Raw genomic sequence first — 21,258 nt, 5'->3', positions numbered from 1 at the left:
ACTTTGAGGATTTCTTAGATGAGGTCAGACCACCTTTGGCCAAAAGCCTTTATTTGAAATTTAGGTATGGAATGTTGAAAACTAATGTAACCCTAGCAAGATGGGTTAAGTCAGTGGAACCAACAAATAGTGAGACATGCATGTGTTGTCAGTTTAGTACCAAAGAAGATGATATTCATATTCTCTTCTTTTGCGTAGCGTACGTATCAGCCAGGAAGCGGTGGATTAAGCCACTGTGTAATGTCATAAGTGTACGCTCGTACAAAGAAGCATATAGGATCATCAAAACGGACACCAGACAAGTGGTTGTCTTTTGTATCAGTAGATTCCTTTTGGCAGCAAGCTTTGTACGCAAAAAATTAGGTCTGGACTTCTAGTTGTTTAGGCTTGTATTCATGTATTTATATTTGACGTGCTTCCTCCGATTCATTAAATGGTTGTATAATAATGAATTGCTCCTACGATACCAATTACTGGAACTGTATAAACTAATTTTATAAAAATGTTTTTAGATTTTGCCTTCTTATCTAATTTATGAATTTTATTGTATTTTCCCTAAACCCCATCCACCTGCATGTAAATAATCTATTCTTCTTTTATGAATGTGCTATGAAGTGTTGTTTTTATGCATCTTTTATGGCCAGTGTGCCAAAATAAAGATTTACAAAGAAAGAATAGAAATGTATAAGTAGAACAGCATATCATTAAAGTATTAATTTCAATAATAATACAAATATTAAAACAGGTCCATCAAAATACATACGGTTGAAGATTCAAGTAGAGTAATTTTTATGGGAGCAAAAATTGCAATGGACATAATACAAGCTAGCCTCTCAACAACAATAAAAACACAAAATGCCAAATAAGCTTATGTAATGTCATTAAAGCATTCCATCTGCCAAATGGTTTCTGAATAATCAAGGTCAAAGAAACAAAGAATTATAAAACGAATAAATCAGTTCTATAGTACATAGGTGAAAATCTATTATACAAAATACTAAACTAGCAGCACAATTACAATTTCCAGACTTGGGAATACATGAGTAATATATGTGTTCTCCCTTATCAATTGATAAAGGGGTTTACATATATGTGTTAGCTGCAAAATCCTTAAAATTATCATTTTGTGGAGGAAAAATTAACTAGCCCCATTGACTAACACAGGGTTATCGGATGGCATCCCAGCTTGGCTTCCTTCTGAATGGGACTACCTACCTGTGTACTATAAGGTATCAAATTAACCGTGGCATTATATCAGACTGAATGCCCAAGTCAAAATTAATGTCACTAGTAAAGTTAATAACATTTTAGAAAGTTGCCACTCTGTGCCCCAGCGGGTCCAGTGGCCTCACACAGGCTCTGGCATACAAACAGCTTTCTGCCCACCTAGGGAACGTGTGAATGACTCCAAGGTTTAGGAACAAAGGCAGTTGCCACAGAGTGAGGTGTGACCGATTTCCCTCAGGAAGGACACTAGGGTGTTAGCCCAAAAGGTAAGCTTCAAAGGGGAGTTGCATTTGATGGGCTGGTGGTGATAGCACTCCCGAATAGGCTGCCTTTTGTCCATGTAGACTTGTTGGAGACAGGGACAGACGGGGAAACCCCATCCCCAAACCGGTTTTCTCATGGGCATGAAGCCCTTAGGTAGCCACAGCTCTGATGTGAGCTACCAAGCGCTTCACAGTCGAAAGAAGGTCCTGACGTCTTAAGAGTGGCAATAATACTGCACTCTGGGATTACCAAATGCCACACATCACCTGAACTGTGTCACCACAGAGGAGGGGACCTACTAGCCCACTGGCTAGTGACTGCATTGTCCCCTCGGGGCACTTTCCCAGGATAAAATAGGCACCCTTGATCTTAGTACACATTGGATTTGGACAAAGACCGAATAAGAACTGCCCTGCTGCCTTGGAACTGCATGAAGATAGGCTGCACTGTCAGAAAGACTACACCTGCTGCACTTTGGGCTACTGTCATTTAGACTGTGCCTGTGGCTCGTGGCTCCTGGCTCAGGGGAATAGTTGATTCCCGGCCCCAGATCAGAGCAGTGACTCCAAGGATCAGACGGCTTATCCACTGCAACAAGCTCCAGGTACAAAAGAGCTGAAGAAACTCAAACTGCAAGCTGGTAGCCACTACGGACGTTTTGCCCCTACCTACTGCCAGGTACCCAAAGTGAGTGATCCTTGATGTCCAAAAGTTGCACCAGAGTACGCTGGACCCAGGAGTGCTGTCTAAGTCTGGACTCTGCGCCAAAGAGGGGCACTAGCCCCCAACAAGGACACTTGTTGTGACCACTGTGTTGCGAGATCGGTAGCCCAGTCAGTTGGCCTTCTACTGTCGCAAAGAAGACGTCGTGGGAACCCAAGTTCAGTGGCCAAAGTCACCCCACTGCACCCGTGGACTGAGGGATCACCTGCAACTCACCCCCATCGACCGCACAGCACCAGGAGCATCTTTTCATCCGGCATTCCCAGCATCAGAACCACTCCAATGTAGTCTATAGTGGTTGTTTCCTAAAGGCTGGAACAGGACAAGAAAAGGCTCTGGTGGCCAGGTAACAGTCTAAAGTAACCTTACTGTCCTCCTAGACCTCAGTCCTATCGGATCTGGTCACCCACGTTGGGTCAGAGTTGTCGAACAAACTATTTCAAACTTTTCAAAAGTTTACAAACGTTTTTGATGACCAATGCTTGTTTGTGGTTGAACTAAAAGTTATTTAATAGTTTAAAAATTCATATCCCTGGAACTCTCCAGTGAATTTTAATTATCAAGTACTCTCAAATTCACAAAAATACACTATTTGTATACATTTTTGCTGTGCCTCTTTCTTGCTGTGTCGCTTTCTTATTTAGTTGTTTGGTGCTGTTAAATGCTTTACGCTAAGTTCCTTTGTAAAGCCTTGCTGCTAAAACCCAGTTACCCAGGCATGAGCTAAAGTTGATACAAATGAGCCTGACTGGACCCAAGACAGTTTTTGTGAGTGTATTCCATGAGAAGACCCCACAGCCATATCATTTAATACACCCAAATCCTCACAATTGGGAAACACACTTTGATTCTGGCGGTGCCGATGCCCAAATACCTTTCGCTTTTTGGACGCCTGATAACATATGTGATGACTAAATTTTTTAAACAAGTGGATTTCCATATAAGTTCTTGACTTACCTACTTATGCCTAATACCAATCCTGGGGTTTAGGCGATCAACCAGGACCCTCCAGCCAATCTCTGTCCTGGGCTTTTCTTTCAATCTGACTCCAGGTGTAACCCATCATTGCGGTCATCCTCGGGTCCTCTGCGCCAGATGTTTCTTGGCCTTCCTCTTTTGCTTTTGTCTTGAGGGTCCAAGGTCAGGGCTTGCCAGTAGTGTTTGATGCAGGCTTGCGGAAGCTGTGACCTATCCAGTGCGCCAGTATCTTTTCATGATTTCTTCATGAGCAGGGAGCTGGAAGGCCTGCTGCCATATGTTGTAGTTGCTGATGGTGTTTGGCCAGCTGATTTGGAGGATTTTCCTCAGACAGGTATTGGTGAAGATCTGGAGATTGTTGGTGGTGGTCACTGTTGTCCTTCAAATTTTTGCTCCATAAAGAAGGACTGATTTTAAGTTTGTGTTAAAAAGCCTGATCTTGGTTTGTAGCGTTAGGTCCTTGGGAGTTCCAGATCTTCTTCAGCTAAAAAATGTCTCTATTTTTTTTCTCTCCTTAATTTTTAATTTTTTCTTCAAAGTGCTGTGTGATTAATTACCGTTGGAGCCATTGGCGTAAAGTACGTAAGGCCAGTGACGCTACTGCCTGTTGATTGTCCTGTTCAGACTCCGTCATCGTCAGACAAGCTTCAGTTCACATTGCCGTCTGTATTCCGCCATTGTCACGGCATACATGTCATTACGCACACGCCCTGCGTTCCGCGATCTTTCAGAAATAAGGAAGTGTCCCCAACGTATTGGCAGTGCTGCACTTGAGGAATTTACCAGCATTGGAAGAATCTAACGCTGCAGCATTGCATTTTTGTTTTAACTGCTATTTGCGCGTCGCATCATCACGCACAAGTCCATACGCCGTTGAGGAACTGAGTCGTTCATGAGACTGTGCATCTTGGAATTTAACAGATAAGAATAATTTCAACAGTGTTTCTTGCTTGAAATGTGTAGTAAAGCATTGTTTGCACATCGTATGGTGTGTTAGACAGTATCTTCATTGGATCTACGCTGCAACTATAGCTCTGGTCAACATTTTGTACTGACTCAGGGGTGACTTTGTATAAGCTTTTGTGTGGCATTATTTCAAGTATATCTGGGTGTAGTAATGTACAACAGTCGCCACATTTTTTGGACAGCCCCGGTAAACCAAAGCATAAGTGGAAGCACTGGATATGAGTTTTTAGTAAGTTTATAGTCACTGTTGATGGTGTAGCTTACAGTCTGGCTAGGAAATTAGCCATTTTATATAACTGCTTGGGCAAGGAGGGTCAAAAAATGTTTGATAATCTGCCAGAAATTCCACCACCGGCGGAGAATTCTGGGGATGCGGGTAACTGGAATGTTTGTGTGGAAGCTGAAAAAAAGTTATTCTAGGAAGCAGTCTTCAGAAGAAAGTATTGAGCAATATGTTGCTCCCTTGAAAATTTTGGTTAGCTCTTGTGAGTTCAAGAATGATAAGGAGCGATATATTAGAGATCAAATTGTACTTAATTGTTACTCTAAAAAAGTTCAGGAGCACCTTCTTTGTTGCACCAATCCTTCTTTAGAGGAGTCCGTGAAAACTGCTAAAGGCATTGAATGTTCTGCACTGTCAGTTAAAGTTTTGGCCAACGCAGCTGATGTGCCACCGGAATCTTTGAGAGTGAGAGTGATCTTAAAAAAATTCAAGACAGTCATAAAACTAATAGACTTATTAGAATTAATGCATATTACTGATGTGGATAATATAATAATTTGAGTAATAGCCCTGGTTGTCCTGCACAAGGGAAGAGATGTAATAAGTGCAAGAAGGAAGGGCATTTCATGACATTTTTTAAGAGTTGTGTTATACTGGCTCGCGCTCCCCGCACCACGAGAGTTTGAGGACGCCTTGTGCCTCGTGGGCTACAATGGAATGGAATGTTCGGGTTTTGAATGAGCTGGGGAGGCAGTTGGTGAGAGCGGTTGGTGTGGGCTGTTGTACCAGCCAAGTGCTGGGGTCCGTCTTTGCTGTATTACCAGAATAAACCACCATACTTACCTGCATCAATATCCTGTGTTTCTTCGATACACAACAATTTGGCGACGAGGATGGGCTTATCATACCACCCCTCAAGAGGCTACTTCTAAGTCACCTTTTGAGATCACGAGAGGTAGGTCTCCTGGGAGTAAGTTAGTGCCTGCTTGGCTAAAATAGTGGGGATCCAATAATGGTTCTTTCAACTCTGAGTTGAGGGTTGATGTAGTCTCTAAGAGTGCTGTGAAGGTTGGTGATTGGGTCAAGATCAAGTCTGGTCGCATTGTTATGGGCCTGTCTCAGTTTAAAGGACCCTACAAGGTTGTGCGTGCTTTTGTTTTTTATGTTGTTTTGGACAATGGTGAACGTTGGGAATCGGCGCAGAGTTGCTCTATATCAGAGAGGAGGAGTGTGTGAAAGAGAAGAGGAGAGAGAGTGTGGCGGTTATCTCTTTATGGATGATATTGAGTTTGATCCTCTTGGTCAAGGGCGACTTGCTTCTGCTCTGACAGATGAACCTGTCGCCCCAATGTGTCTGGGTGGTAGAGGCACTACCCTTGACAATTGTGAGAAGAGTACCACTTCTTGCGTTGGGAGGATTTGTAGACCACCCATGTATCTGCAGGACTTTGTTTCTTGACGAGTTTTTGTAATATTCATTGTGTCTATATCTCACTGTTTTCTTTGACCTGTGGTTTCTCTTTCATTCTTTCTCTTGTTCCTTTCGATGTTTTAGTTCTTCCTTCTTTTGCCTTTCTCTCCTTTTGTTCCCAGCTCTTTGTTTCATTGTTGAACGAAAGGGGATGTGTTATGCTGGCTCGCGCTCCCGCACAACAAGAGCTCGAGGATACGTTGTGCCTCAAGTTCTCGTGGGCTACATTGGAATGGAATATTGGAGTTTTGAATGGGATGGGGAGGCAGTTTGTGAGAGCAGTTGCTGCGGGCTGTTGTACTGGCCAAGTGCTAGGGTCCGTCTTTGCTGCGTTACCATAATAAACCACCATACTTACCTGCATCGATATCCCGTGTGTTTCTTCGATACACAACAAGTGGTAATGCTGCAGTGGTCAATTGTGTCTCCGAAGTTGAACTCAATCAATTGCATGAGCATGAATGCATAAATACTGTTACTACGTTATCTGTGGACGTGGGTCAACTTGATGTTATTGTAGAGGGTTGCGATCAGGATAAGGGTATTATTGCTAAGCGCAACAGACCCTTCTGTGCACTTAGATTTGGGGATGTGGATGTGAAAATAGTGGTTGATCCAGGACCACCATTTACTATGTTATGTGAAGCTTCGTTCAAGTCGAATTAGAATACCTGCATTCTTAAAAAAAACAGATATAAGAGCCATTACATAGGGTGAATCTGAGATTGAAACAATTGGCTTTTTTTAGGGCATTCTAAAATGTTCTGGTAGAGAAAATGTATATGGCTGTTAATGGTCGCGATATCATGGGGTGGATAGATTAAGGTAGACTGGGTACTGTGTTAAGACCAGGTACCACTGTTCCTGTGATGTTGGTGGAGAGTAAGCAGAAAAGTATTGATCAAATCCTGGCTAAGTATCCCACAGTGTTCTCTGGGTGCATTGGTACTCTGAAGGGGTTTGAACATTAAATCATTTTAAAAGATGGGGCAATTCCTGTAAAACAAAAAGTAAGGGATGTTCCTTTATCTGTGAGGGATGACTTAGGAAAACATCTGGATCAGCTGTGCAAAGATAATATTATTGAGCCTGTTGATGCAGCTGAATGGGTCAGCGCTGTAGTAATTGCAAAAAAGAAAAATGGACAAATCCATTTTTTATGTGTTGACGCGTTCATTAAACAAGAACATTGTGGTGGATTATCATCCCCTACTTAAGATCAATGTGCTTTTAACCACTTTAGAAGGAGCAAACGTGTTTAGCAACATTTCTTATCACCAAGTGTCCTTGAAAACGTAATCACAAATTCTGACCACTTTCATCACGCCTTATGGGTATAAATATCTGCCGTTTGGTCTTGCATCAGCTGCAAGCGTTTTCCAGAAGCTGAAGTTCAGGTTATTCAAACTCCAGCGTGCTTGCATTCCAGGATAACATCCTCATTTTTGGTAAAACTGTTGAGCAACACAATGTTATTTTAGATCGTGTATAGAGTATTTTATCTGAGCATGGCATGACTGTATCTAGAGACAAATGCAAGGCTCTTGATCAGTGGGGTAGAATATTTGAGACACTGTAGCATGTCTGAAGAAGTCAAACCTAAGAGTTAACTTATCAAGGCTTTAGGAACCCTACCAGCGCCTTGAAATAAGGAGGGGTTGAAATTATTCCTAGGTCTCGGTGATTACTATTCAAGATTTGTGATGGAATATGCTACACTTGTGGAGCCTCTAAAAAAATGCTTAGGACAACAGAGAAATGTAATTGGGGACCGGAACAAGAAAATGTATTATTTAGTATTAAGGAGTTATTACCTAGTGTGCCTGCCCTGAAAACTTACATCAGTGGCCAGAACGGTGTAATTGCAGTTGTCGCCAGTGCTGTAGGGTTGGATGCTGTTTTATGTCAACGTGTTGACACTGTAGCGTTGCCTGGAGGATGTGGTCACCTATTAATCTCAAGTAAATGCTCAATTTACCTTTTCACTTCGTGCCTTCGTTATTCAAGAAGCGGCCACAACTGACTCCCGGGTGAATGGTGTTACAAATTGTGGAATAACTTTAACTAGCTATGTCAAAGGCTTCCCAACCACTTCAAAGGGTCGTCAACCATCCTAAAAATGTTCGCCCCTCCAAAAAGTTGTCAATTTAGTTGATCAGTAGAGGGCCACTTGATATCATCATTCTTTTAGCTGAACAGGCTGGGTGGAACGCTTACCTTGGTCCTTCCATTGTGTCACTTTGCAGAAATAAGGGCCTCTCCCAGACCACACACGAAGTAAGAAAATGGTTTAAAAGAAGGGGATTACTTTGTTTCTTCCAGTTAGAATGTTCCCTCCGCCAGTAGAGCTATAGAACGGTTCTTTGTTGACGTCACGATACCACTACCTTTGCCATCATCAACGTCAATCAAAACGTAAGAGTGTTAAATTTGAGAACGCGCCGCTCACTGCCTGTCATCTGCAAGCAGACCCTTATCTCGTACACTGATTGGTTCTATCATGTGCATACAGTTCGCCGATTGGTTAAAATTGAGCAAATTATATAAACACAAAAAAGGGACAGAGTCACGCCCCCCGGAAGTAGCCGTAATTCTGCACCCATTGAATATTCAAAATCAGAAACGACGCACAAAAACGCCCTCATAATTTGCTATTTTAACGACAGTTCCGAATATTTATAAAAAATTTCAAGAGCATTGCCATATTTTCGGCAAGCGGAGGAGTGACAATATGAATACGTGAGTGCGCATTGATGCAAAGCGCGATTTCGTATCAAGGGCATGCGGCAGTCACAGATGAACAAGACTGGACAGTAAATCCAACGTAACGGAAATACTACAATTTTCAGTTTCGTTTCATCACGGGGGAACGCGAAGGCGAGGCTTGGAACGCACGCTCTGCTCTTTCTCATAGGCCACTGAACTCCGAAAGAGGACTGGTTGGTAGCTGCTCCTCCCTTTTCCCCGAATTGTGTTCCCGTGCGGCGTGGTCACGGCAGCTAGTGTGTAATACTTTGTACCCTTTAGGTGCTGGGAAGCAGCTATGTACCAGGTGAAGCCGTACTGCGGGGAGCTGCAGGTGGAACTGCCCACCTGTATGTATCGACTGCCAAACCTGCACCAGACAATGGAGCCGCAGCACCAGCCGCCGGTAGGTGCTGACGAGAAGTGGGTCGAAGGAGTGCAGCGATACCTTCCCTAAACACAAGATGCAGTAAACGTATAATGCCGCATTCGCACGGTGTCAGCATTATCCCCTCCACAGCTAAGTAGCAAATCTTCAGAACCCCCAGCATGCCACGCACGCAGTTGCGCAGTAGCTTTTGAATGCCTTCCTTACGAGGTCTGTGCCTTAAGGTGTTCCTGAACATGCCATATATCGTTGCTGAGTGTGTGGAGGTGCCCCTCCCTTAACGACATGGTTGACATTGAAAGCCTAGAGAAGCAAGAGCACTACTACCCGTTAGAAAGAATTGTGCCTTAATTCACCTTCCATGGCAGTGGCGTATTGGAGGTCACTGTTGTCAAGCGATTTCTCGTTCTATATTATCACTGCAAAGATTGTGAATTGGAGTCCCACTGGTTTCAAAAGACTAAATATTGCCCTGTGTTATTAGTGGTGGAAATGGAAATGTTTGTCTCGAGAAACTTATAAACTGGGTTCCGTAGAAAGGAGGGTGGGTTTATGGGGGTGGGGGAGTTGGGGGTATGTACCATAAGGAGCGGAGCTAGCCAGTCTACATTTGTGTAGTTTTTTAACAATCAATCAGGGGTTTATATAATGCAGCTACTCACCCGTGAGGGTCCCAAGGCGATATAGGGTGGGGAGGCTCTGTAGGGTGCTGTAGTCATCTGAAGAACCAGGTCTTGAGGTCTCTCCTGAACAGGAACAGTGTAGGGCTTAGGTGGAGGGGGAGGTCGTTCGAGGTTTTTGTTGCGAGGTAGGTGAAGGACCTTCCCCCCTCTTCTGGTCTTGTAGATGCATGGCATGGTGGCCAGAGAGAGGTCGGCTGATCGGAGGTTTCTCTTGGGTACGTAGAATTAGAGGCAGTTGTTTAGGTATGCTGGTCTGATGTTTTGGAGGGCCTTGTATGCGTGCATGAGGAGCTTGAAGGTTCTTCTTTCGATGGGGAGCCCGTGGAGGTCACAGAGGTGTTGGTTGATATGTTTGCAGCCGGAGAGGTCCAGGATCAGTCTGGCTGCAGCGTTCTGGAGCTTACTGAGGAGTTTTTTTGTTGATTCCGGCGTTGCCGTAGTCCAGTCTGCTAATAATGAGGGCGTGTGTGACTGTTTTTGTGGATTCGGAGGGAATCCATCTGAATGATTTCTGGAGTAAGCGGAGGGTGTTGAAGCAGGCAGAGGATACGGTGTTGATCAGGTGGTTCATGGTGAGCGATGAGACCAGTATGATGCCGAGGTTTCATGCGTGGTCTTATGGGGTAGGGGGGTTTCCAAGGGCGTGGGCCATCAAGTGTCGGCCCATGCTGAGGGGGTGGAGCCAAGGATGAGGACTTCTGTTTTCTCGGAGTTGAGTTTCCGGCAGCTGTCCGTCATCCAGGTGGCGATGGCTTTCATCCCTTCTTGGAAGTTGTGCCTGGTGATGTTGGGTTACTTGGTGTAGGAGACTATGTTGAGCCCATGGTTTCTGACAATGGTTGCGAGGGAGCCCATGTGGATGTTGTAGAGGGTGGGACTGACTAAGTGTGTACTTGAAATTCGCAATGAGTAATAAATGTAATCGGGGACCTTTTCGGGGTTTTGTAAATTGATTTACATGCAGGGCTCTTAAGTGGGCTGGGTCCTGTTCTTGCCCTGCACTGGCAGCTCTAAAAAGCAGATGCTGAGACGGGTCCTTATTTGGCTCTCCATTGTTCTCCTTCACTCTCAGGGTGGAAAACAAATCTTAACTCTGCAGCAGTTCCACCGTTCACTGCTTTTGATGTAACTTCAAAGACTTGAAATTTTCAGTCTCATCATGTCAGAACTGTTTTTTAAAGCATTGGAGCGCTTTACATGAGCACCAGTTACATTACACAAGGGCATATTCATTTTGTGAAACGCAGGATATTGAGCCGACACTCAAACCTGTTTCCCCCCACACTAAAGTTGGCAACTCTAGCCCCTATGTCACAATGTCGCCCACAAGAACTGAGGCATTATCAATATTATTTACAATGAAGTTGTTGCAGATTTATCGTATGCAACTAACCATTGACAAAACCAATAGTCCTGGTTTGTTGGTGTATATTACTTGTTGTATTGTATATCTGGATTCAATGATAGAAGCAGCAAAATACCTGAAGGGCGGCACACTATGCTTTGCACAGATTTTTAGGTTTAGTGTTTTTAAGCCACATGCTTAATTACATTGGCCACGCCCCTTTGAGGGACCCCAACGTTTTTCTATCCCACTTAAAGTCCTGGTCAGATGCATGCTGCTTTTTAAGAAGGTTGAGGAGAATAAGCACGGTTTTAACTCAACTAAATGGTTGGAGTGGGGTCACTAAAAAGGATTGGGACATAAGAAGCGTAGAGCATAATAATTTGTTAGCGGTGTGCCATCTGTAACCTGGGGCATGTCCTTATATATGTGACCTAGAATCACATTGGTCTCCCTTTTACCAGTCCTCCTCCTGGTTCTTCTGCTTCTTCTCCTCTGGTTCCTCCTATTCCTTCTGGTGCATCACTTTTTGTCCACTCTCCTTTTCGCTTTTCTCCATGTTTCCCCCACCTGGTCCTCTTCCAGTTCCTGGCCCTGCCCTGATCTATTTGTCCCATCCTAAAACTCCCTAAAATTTCCATCGACCTCCCGCCTGTACTCTTAATGGTCCACATTCTCCTCCTCCTCAGAATAGCCACCATACATGTGGACCAGGTATCTTGTAATTTGTTTTCATAAAATATTAGAGAATCCATTACTAGATGACCATAATAAATACGTGTGACATCTTAGCGGCCATCTGAGGATAATATAAAAATTAGCAAAGCCAATTGGTCAGTGGCTTTTATCGTGGGGTAAGCCTAGTTCTTGTTTTCTTTTCTGGTGCTGAGCCCCATCAAGACATGCCCACCGGAAACACTGGGGCTAGGACACCTGATGCAGAGACCTGGCTCTTTGAAAGCACATTTAAGTAATTTGTTTCAGTACTGATAGTCTACAAGTCTACCTTGTGCCTGGACAATCATTGAGTAGTTTTGTGCTATACAAGACCGACGATTGACTGATTGAGATCCATTTGTATCAGTCAGTTTTCTTCATATAGTAGTGGTTTGTTAACTGCAAGTTAATGCACTTGCTGTAGAGGTGCAATCTCTGGTAAATCTTTGATGTATCATTAAATATCGGTGTTAATGTGTACACTTCATAGTATGTGAAGTGTAGGTTACAGATTTGTGCTTTATTTAAAATAGGAAAATGGGTTACTGAGCTTGTTGAAAAGATCATTGTTACTTGCAGGTCATAAGGTACAATTCTGGTTAATGTGTTGACATTTAATGACCAAAGCAGCAATTCCACATGTCTCCATGCAAACTGCACAGAATAAGCTTGCAACTCTTAAGCTAATATTTCTTTATTCAAATATTAGTATATTGTATTCTGATAGGTAGAGCTAAATCCTTGTAAGATGTTAAAATTGCAGTTTATATTATGTTTTGTTCTTGATTTATGAATTTGTGCTAAGAGAGATATATGTACCTGACATCACTGAGCCTACGAAAATGCTTTCAGATCTCAGTTTCTCTCTCTGAAACTTGTGTAACAAGCATTTGCAATGCAGTAGGACTCGCATTTGCGAGAGTTTAAGCAATTGGCATTGTAAATGACAATGCCTTTTATCTCTCTTGATATTTAACATAAATAAAATGCTTTGTCATTTATAATGGCAATAGCTCAAACTCTTGTAAAAGCGAGACCTATTTTATTTCAAAGAAGCGGCCGCCATTGTTCTGGGCTGCTTGGAAAGTAAAAGCGCGCATGACCCACTGAATGTTGCAGGAAAGCACGTCGTGCCTGCAGTAGGAGAAACTCATTAAAGAAAATAGTGCTTACAGACTAAATAAGACATACCGTGTAACAGAAGAGAAAAGGCAAGTCCTCATAGGAGGTTACAAATGAAGACAAGGTGGTACTAAGGAGGGACTAACAAACCTATTAACGAATCCGAAGCCGGCATTTACAAAGGACAATGACACCAGCCAATGTAAAATATGGGCGGAGAGTGGACAGAGCTTCAAGTCCATTCTCCATTACAGCATGCCTCGCAGAGCAACACATGCGCTGCCCAGGCTCGACCGTAAAACATGGTGCGCATTTGTTAGCTTACCCGTTAAAGTAATAAACTCCAGCTGTGCTCGGTTTGAGCCCGACGGCTCCCAGCAAGGAAGTACATTGGTCAAAAGGAATTGATTATCTAACCTAACACCAGCATACACAGCCACTGTTATCACCCTTTCAGATTCTGTTTTCATCTCACATCAGGAAAACGCCATTGTTTATCTAAATTTTAGCACTTCTTTAGAGTGTCTCTCTGCCTCGATGAATCACTTTGGTGTTCGTGGCACTAATATCCCTGTACCAAAACCTTGAATAGGCTGCCCAGTGCACAAAATCATCTTGACTTCTCATGGGCAGGAATCAAAATATACATACTAGCATTACCTTGAAACCACTTCACTGGTTCCTTACTTAACCTGCTTCGAAGCACTGCCAATACTACTAACAGCGACACTCTAAGGTACATAACCATTCTGTTACACCATTATTTGTGCAACAGTCGCTGCTGAGCGGCAAGTGCAGCCTCTCTTAACTCCTAGGAAAATCTGAAAGCTATGGTGGAAGATATTAAAAGATGTACAAAACTTGCACATTATGCCACCCAGTACTGAAATGGAGGGGGATCCAGAAGGTTTCCAGATAAGGACCAAATACATTATCCTGTTTGTGTTCTGATCCAGTTTACTAACATGCGGGACACAGCAGCAGCGCCACCAAACATTCAGTGTAGATGTCTCTCCACCTTGCTTGGTTAAGGCAAATGCCTCCCTTAATGTACCATCAATTAGTAAAGATCCATATTAGAGCTGACATTTTAATGTCCTTGGAAAGTGCAACAATGTTAAAAGTAAGTTCTAGGAAGCTTTTTTGTATTGATGAGATCATTGTATCATTTGTGCGTTGTACAGTGCGTCCTGTTACAGAATTGGTTGCAATAAAATGTCTTTGTTTAGGATGTGGCAGATCCATCACTTCAAGCACTTGAGGTCCGTCAGGAGGAAATCTTAAAGCGCTTATATGAGTTGAAAGCAGCAGTAGATGGTCTCTCCAAGATGATACACACCCCAGATGCAGACCTTGATATAACTAGCATCATCAAGGTGGAAGAACAGGCTCCCCCACAGGCAGTTGTTGCAGACCTGGATGCATTACTTGGAAAGGTAAGAGCAACTTACATCAAATATATTGCCTCTCCGCTGCCTACGGTTTGGTTGCTACCTTCATTATTTAAAGAGTGGAAAATCTCTTTGCAAGTAGTTTCAGAATTTCCAGTTAATCTGACGTCTTTGTACTTGTTCTTCGGCATTAAGAAAATAATACAATTTTAATGTGTTTAAATTTAGTGGAGGGATTGTTTCATTTTCAAAAAATTGGTTTTATCAAACATATTATCAGGATTTGCTCGCTAAATTAAACCAGAGTACTGGAGAAAAAAAATGTTTGTCAGGCGTATTACTGTCCAGACAAATACTCCAAGTATTAGGTGAGTTCATCGTTTTATTTTCTTTGTCATATTTTATGTCAGGATTTTCGAAGTGGCTGTTCTTGAAGAGACTTTTAGAATTTTGAATCCCACCTAACATTTAGCCTCCACTTATAAAGTCGTCTTACTTGGGGGGGGGGGGGGGGGGGTTGTTAAGTCTTTTTTTCCCTGTTTGAAAGTAGGGCTTACAGTAGTGGCCGCTGTGTGAATACAATATGAAGTCCACATTGAGCTCCCAAAAGATTGCTTCAAAAGTATATTCTGTGAGGTCAGAATACAAGATGGGCACCTTTTTTTTTTTTTTTGTTTTTTTTTGTTGTTGTTGCATAACCGGTCTACGTTTTGGTGGATTTTCAATAGCTTTGAGAAGTGTTTGAGATTTGCTTTTTATCAGTGCCTAAGCTTGTTCAAATGTTATAACATCTACATAAAAATTTCACCGAACGCGATACATAACATCCCTCCTAATTCAAGAAAAATAATTTGGTGTGTGAAAGCTGGTTTACCCATAGAAAAATGAATAGTTCTTTCAGATGATCGTGAAACGTCAATCTACAATATGGTAATAACATAGTTTAGTTAACCAGATTATTTGTAAACACAGTTTTCATTTTTTGTAGGATTATGGAGCTCTTCGAGACATTGTCATCAATGCAAACCCTTCATTGCCACCATTTTCTTTGTTAGTACTGCATGGCCTGCTGTGCCAGCGCTATAAGGTGCTAACAGCTGTCCACACACATTCATCTGTAAAGAATGTTCCAGAAGAACTTCTAAAATGCTTTGGGGAGCAACTCAATAACCGTTCCCGTCAAGAATACCAACTTGGTTTTACTTTAATTTGGAAAGATGGTAAGTGTGTCTTAAACTTTGGATGTTTCTATTGGAGGCACTTTTTTGGGGAGTCGGGGAAGGGTTGGCATGGCTTCTCCAAAGTAGGAAATATTCATTTTTATTTTTAACATCCAAAGTTTTTCTGTTTGCCTATTACATCTAGCACACTACCTCAACATCTAATTATAAAGCTTCATCATAAATGTAAATAAACCATTTGGCACCCTACATTATTAAATATACAAACTGCATTCCTGGCTCTAGTTTTCTACAACTGTACTAGCTGCTTTAGAATTTGTGTTGGTGTATACAAGCCCTCCAATTGATAGATTTATCCCGGTTTATCCTAGAATGCTGATATCTGCATACTCCAGCTGCAGGACATTGGACTTGATATTTTCCACAAAGATCATGACTTTTGATTTACAGTAATTCCTTAGTTTATGATTACAGTTCTCCAGGAGCCAGTTGAAATGTACCCGAAGCCTCATTTTGGTCACTGATAATAATGGTGTATTTGCCTTCCTGAGGATGGGAACTTCAGCAGCATCCTGGCAGATACAAATGTCTGATCTTGATGCTCTATGTTGAGGGATTTGCCCTTCTGGCCGTTCCTTTTTTGGTTGAACATGGACTATGTACACATATTTTAGTAGACAACACCCCATCTAAACATTTCCATATAACCATTTACTTTCAAATTCAATTTGTAAATCAACAGGATTATGCCTTCAGATACCTAGACAAAGACATACCATGTGCAGTTTTCTTACTTAGTAACCAGTTAATTGCAGGTGACGTTGCACAAACCTGATTCATAAGATCCTTTTTTCCCTATGGGCATATAAAGAATACATTTGCATTGCATACACGTTCTTACCACATTTGCATATATTGATATGTTGTAAACATTCTGTGATCTGATTTCTGCAGTGTCCCTGAAAGCAATCTTGGAAACTGCTTACTAAACCACATTCAAGCATGGTGATCTAAAGCAGTGTTTAACAATCATATAATAACTAACTGAAATGAAGTATTTTGGCTAGCAGTATAAAGAAAAACATACTAAATCTTATTTGACCTTTGGTTCTTTGTTTTTTTCTAGTCCCTAAACCACAGATGAAGTTCAGCATTCAGAACATGTGCCCTGTTGAAGGTGAAGGGAACATTGCTAGATTTCTGTTCTCGCTGCTTGCCCCAGAGTCCAGCGCTGTCACTTTAACTCAGATTGATAGTTGGGTGGACACAGTCATTTTCCAGCTGAAGGAGGGGAGCAATAAAGAAAAGGCGGCCGTCTTGCGGGCAATGAACTCCACTCTGGGAAAATCCCCATGGCTGGTGGGAAATGAGCTGACCGTGGCGGATATTGTTGGTTGGTGTGCTGTCCATCAGACCAATGGCTCCACAGCCCTTCCCGCCAATGTGCAAAAGTGGATGAAGTCTTGCGAAAACCTGGCACCTTTTAATAAGGCTGCCAAGCTTCTCAAGTAAACTGATATGTTCATGGGAGGGGTCACATTTTGGAACACGGAAACTGTATGTGAGATGAGAGCATAAAGTAATTGAATTTTACCACCAAGTACAAAATGTTACACCTTTAAAAAGGGGGAGGTAAACCATTGACACATTGGATAAAAATAACGGTAAAATTGTAACATTTATGAAAATGTGTATTTATATCACAGATCCGGTTTCCAGTAACCAATAATTACTGGTACGATCATGTTTCTGCTAATTTCTCAACACTTTTAAACATGTTTCTACAGCAGGAGCTGCTCATTAAACTGTTTGCCTCTTAAAATGTAATGATTTTTTAAGATCATGTTTGGTTAGCATAATTATGCTGTAGTGTTTTTTCATGACATGCTTGTACTTTCTTTTGTTGACCCCCCCCCCCCTAAACTTAAAGAAACAATACGTTTTGATGTTCAAGCCTGGATAGGTACTTGTAGAACAGGCTAGTAAACAAGGATGCTGGCCAGCTCTCGCCTTTTTCGGTTTATGTTCAAATGGCAACAAATGAAATGTGCCCCAGAATGAAAAATGATGCTAATACTACAGTGCTCCGGTTCTCAGTTTAAGGTACTATATATTGAGCCTAATTTGCCAACCCCAACTCTCAATAATCCATACCACTCTCTTAATATTTGTTTTCAGTTTCTCTCTACTACACCTTCAAAATTGGACGCTTTTATATATTCACTTTAAAAAGTAAAACTCCTATTCTGCCCTCTATCCTGAATCGATCACTAAAATGAGTTTAATCCGAATTACAACACACGCAATTTTCACATTTAGACACAGATCGGGCTAGCAGGCCCACTTAAACTGATCACTTCATCATTGAAAATACCCTACCCACACACCCATTGTGCATTGTCTCTTCGCTACACCTTGTCCTAAATTGATAAAAGACACCAATCTAGAGCAGATCTATTAGTTTGCATATCTGCGTTCTCAAAGATCCCTCCAACATCAACATTGGAAGTGACCATTTGGGGTGGAGAATGCAGACCTCTTCTTAGCCCCCTCTGTTAGGGCAGTACCTAGATGTTAAATCAAAAGTACTTGGCAGCTTCCAACTTATCTATTAGCTCATCTGCTCAGTGTATGTAGTGCGCTGCAGTGTTTCTGACCGAATGGAGCGTTTTATACTCCAAGCAAAACCAGAGTCCTAGGGTGGCTTTAGGTGCCGGCACCACTGGGCTGTACCACGGGCTATTGCCGTGCTCATTCACCCTGAACTGCAGCATCTTAGACAGTTCCTCGTAGATGCTGGCTCTCGCCTCGTCAGACACCATGTCAATTTTATTCTTCAAAAGCAAGCTGTCCACAGTGTTAAGATCATGGGTACAATGCCCCAACAAGTGGCAACAGTCTCTCTGCTGTTTTGAGGGTAGGGAAAAGGTTGAGCGTTTCCATGCACCCATACTGCACCTTTTCAGATAAGTCGGTAAGAGGTTCACTCTCCACTTCCACCCAATCTCTTATCAGGAGCATGGTGATTTCGGGACTCTAGTTGAGGCGATTAACATGGTGGACCCTTAAGGGTTCCTTGGAGTCTTTAAGTCCACCAGGTAGATGACCTCACGCTATCTCTTCTTCACCTCATAAGTCCCAGACCAGTTGTCTTGTAGGGTCCTGGGCTCCACTGGTCATCTCCACACTTCATCACCTCCTGGCTGACTTCCAGGTTCTCAGAGGCCTGTTTTCAGAAGCACTGCATCAGAGCCCAGGCAACTGATGACACTTATGGAGATCACCTGATATATTGGGAGAGTGACCTGTATAGTGAGCCTAAGGTTTCTGAACCTGGGGCAACTTGTAAGTGGGTGAACTCCAGAAGTGTCACCAGTTGCCTGGGCCTCAGTTTGCCGTCTTGCGCCCTCTAGAATAGGTCACTCCTTTTGATCCCTACAGAACATCTCCCTGGATGGCCCATCATCTGCTTGGCAACCAGCCAGGTTTCCCAGGGTAGTAAGGTCCTCAGAGCCTCCACCTACAGGTTTATGGTGACCCACTGTATATACTTGGAAGTATTGGAAGACATTTGGCATCATCTCCTTTTCACCCATGAATACTTGGGTAACCTCTGCACAACCCCCTACCCACCATGCCTAACTAGAACCGCTTCTTCCTTAAGTGCCATACTAGCCATCCTTGGTGTCTGTCCAACAGTGGGGGACTGTGCTGTCTTTGGGTATCTAGCATCTCCCTTGACTTGCCAGTACCTATAGCATATGGGGGTTGAATTTTCCTGACTTCTTTTTAGAGAACCCAAACTTCGTCCGGTCAGGTTGGGACTGGAAAATCCTTATCCCTGAGAATGGTTTTAGATGCCATTCCCCCCACCCCCATGATAGCTTTTTGTGGACCCCGAGGCTGAGCCAGTGGTCAGCCTCCTTAGCAAGCTCCCTGGGTCAGAGACCTCACAATCCACTAGGTGTTGTTACAGCTCTGTAAAATAATTTCCGAACATGTGCTTTCTGCCAATCATATTGTACAGCTCCTCGTAATCGCCTACATCACTCGCCTTCACCCAGCCATTCAGTGCCTCGCAGAAGTGATCCATAAAATCCACTATCTGCATCCCTCCTTTCACTGGGAAAATGCCTCCAGAGGCTGGCTCCCCAATCCTCTGTGATCCTTTGCATTTCCAAGGCAACCTCATAAGCCTCAAACCCCTTGTCAAGATCATCATCATCCTCCTCAACAAAGTTAAGACTCAGGTATTTGGGGATGAGGACCCTCCTTTCTCCACTAGGGTATTGGTGCCACCATTACGGTTGGACTAAAAGTCTTGTCTTGCTTTTGTGTCCACCTCTTTAAGGGTCACTTTAAAGTAGCAATTTTCCTTTTTTCCAGGGACCTGTAAGCATCAGCCTATCTCTTTTCGAAGGCTCCCTGGACAGCAGCCTCCTCCATAGTTGCTTCCATTTTAAGCTTGGTCAGCATCAGCCTTCACTCACTTTCAGCTCTATTGTCCTCCAGCTCTTCTGTGGACAGGTTGCGGGAAGAGATGATGATGATGATGCTGCCGCTGCTGCCCTGGATATGGTAGTGGACCTTACTTCGGTCGGGGGGGGCCACCCCCTCTCGGCTGTGGTCTGGATGTTTTCACCCCCTCCTTTTCTCCTTATCCTCCCCCTGTGCTGTAGACTAAGTGGCGAGGGTCCACCCAGGCCCTGCGGTCCTTCTGGAGCTCCTTTTTGGGGCACTTGGTTACTGGCAGCCTCCTCTCTCTGCAGAATCTATTGAGCTCAGCCATAGTGGTGTTCTCTGAGGTGTTGAGTACAAACGCAATGCTTGCATGTTGAGTTAAAGGTTCAAAGGGTCAGGTTAAAACGGAACTGAATTTGAAAAACGTAAAAGTTGCCAATCAACGAGAATTGTTAAGGACGACTATGGTATCAAATAATTTCTATGGGATTTTAGTGTCACACAAAATCACTGAGTGATGCTACACAAATAAAAGTAATAGATTTCACCGCTATACACCATTATAAGAAAGTGGGATATTGGTTGAGAGGGGTAAAAACCTTCTCAAGCAACAACCACAATCTTTGTCAGGGTGAACCACAATAGTCAATAAATTACCCTGTGCTTCAGCCTCTGGTAGCTTGGCACAAAAGCATTCAGACTAGTAATGAGTAGCATAAGGAAAGCTGCCTGCCCACTAGTATTTCATTGTTTTGGCCCTGGGTATGTGTAGTATAATATACTATTAACTTTAAAGGTGACATGGCCTGCTAAGATGGCCAAGTAGACTTTTCTACTGGCACTCCTGTGGGCAACAGTGAAATCCAGCAACATCCTGCGGTGTCTCACTGGCACCGACCCCATACAATAAGGCTAGAGGTACTCTTCCTGCGGCTTGTGGGAGGTAATGGTGGTCACCTGGAGTGTATAGCGGGCTCTCTAAAGGAGGTGGCTTGTCAGTGCCATTTTGATTGACGAGTGGTGTACTGAACGAGAAAGCCTCTAGGGCTTGCGCAGTCGCTGAGAGGGTAAGATGATGGCAATATACAGTTGCAGCGGCCTGCAGTGAAGTGTTGTCTAGCAACATCTGTGTGCTGTCCGAAGCGGTGCATCCCACTGAGATCTTGCATGGGGGGGAAGCCTTCCCTTGGATGAATGGCAGAGTTGACTGTGAAACTGCGAGAGATGGCCCTCAGTGATGAGATTGACTCCGGTCGGGGGCCCTTCTCCCGGGACCCCCTTGGTTCCTTGCTTCGAGGCCTGGCTGGACGGCCCATAGGGCGAGTGGCAGCAGGTCTGGGATCCTGCAGAGCAGCTGCTGGGAGGGGCCATGC

The 21,258-nt window shown here is 43.3% G+C and overlaps 2 protein-coding genes across 2 annotated transcripts in view; one reads left to right on the top strand and one right to left on the bottom strand.

Annotated features, from left to right (window-relative positions):
- Window positions 1–8,348, bottom strand: part of PMS2 (PMS1 homolog 2, mismatch repair system component) — a 124,146-nt gene extending 115,798 nt beyond the window's left edge. Inside the window, exon 1 of the mRNA XM_078665148.1 lies at window positions 8,070–8,348. Coding sequence (XP_078521274.1) covers window positions 8,070–8,083 — 14 coding nt within the window. The 5' untranslated portion in view covers window positions 8,084–8,348. The remainder of the gene's footprint in view (window positions 1–8,069) is intronic.
- A 419-nt stretch (window positions 8,349–8,767) lies between these two features.
- Window positions 8,768–17,246, top strand: AIMP2 (aminoacyl tRNA synthetase complex interacting multifunctional protein 2). The gene is made up of 4 exons (XM_078665147.1): window positions 8,768–9,003; window positions 14,082–14,288; window positions 15,232–15,463; window positions 16,551–17,246. The coding sequence occupies exons 1-4, from the start codon at window positions 8,896–8,898 to the stop codon at window positions 16,934–16,936; spliced, it is 933 nt and encodes a 310-aa protein (XP_078521273.1). The 5' UTR covers window positions 8,768–8,895; the 3' UTR covers window positions 16,937–17,246.
- The last annotated feature ends 4,012 nt before the right edge of the window (window positions 17,247–21,258 follow it).

Source organism: Lissotriton helveticus, chromosome 10 (genome assembly GCF_964261635.1).
Source record: "Lissotriton helveticus chromosome 10, aLisHel1.1, whole genome shotgun sequence".
NCBI lineage: Eukaryota > Metazoa > Chordata > Amphibia > Caudata > Salamandridae > Lissotriton > Lissotriton helveticus.
Note: the sequence above shows the minus strand (reverse complement) of the source record. Positions and strands in the feature narration are given on the sequence as shown.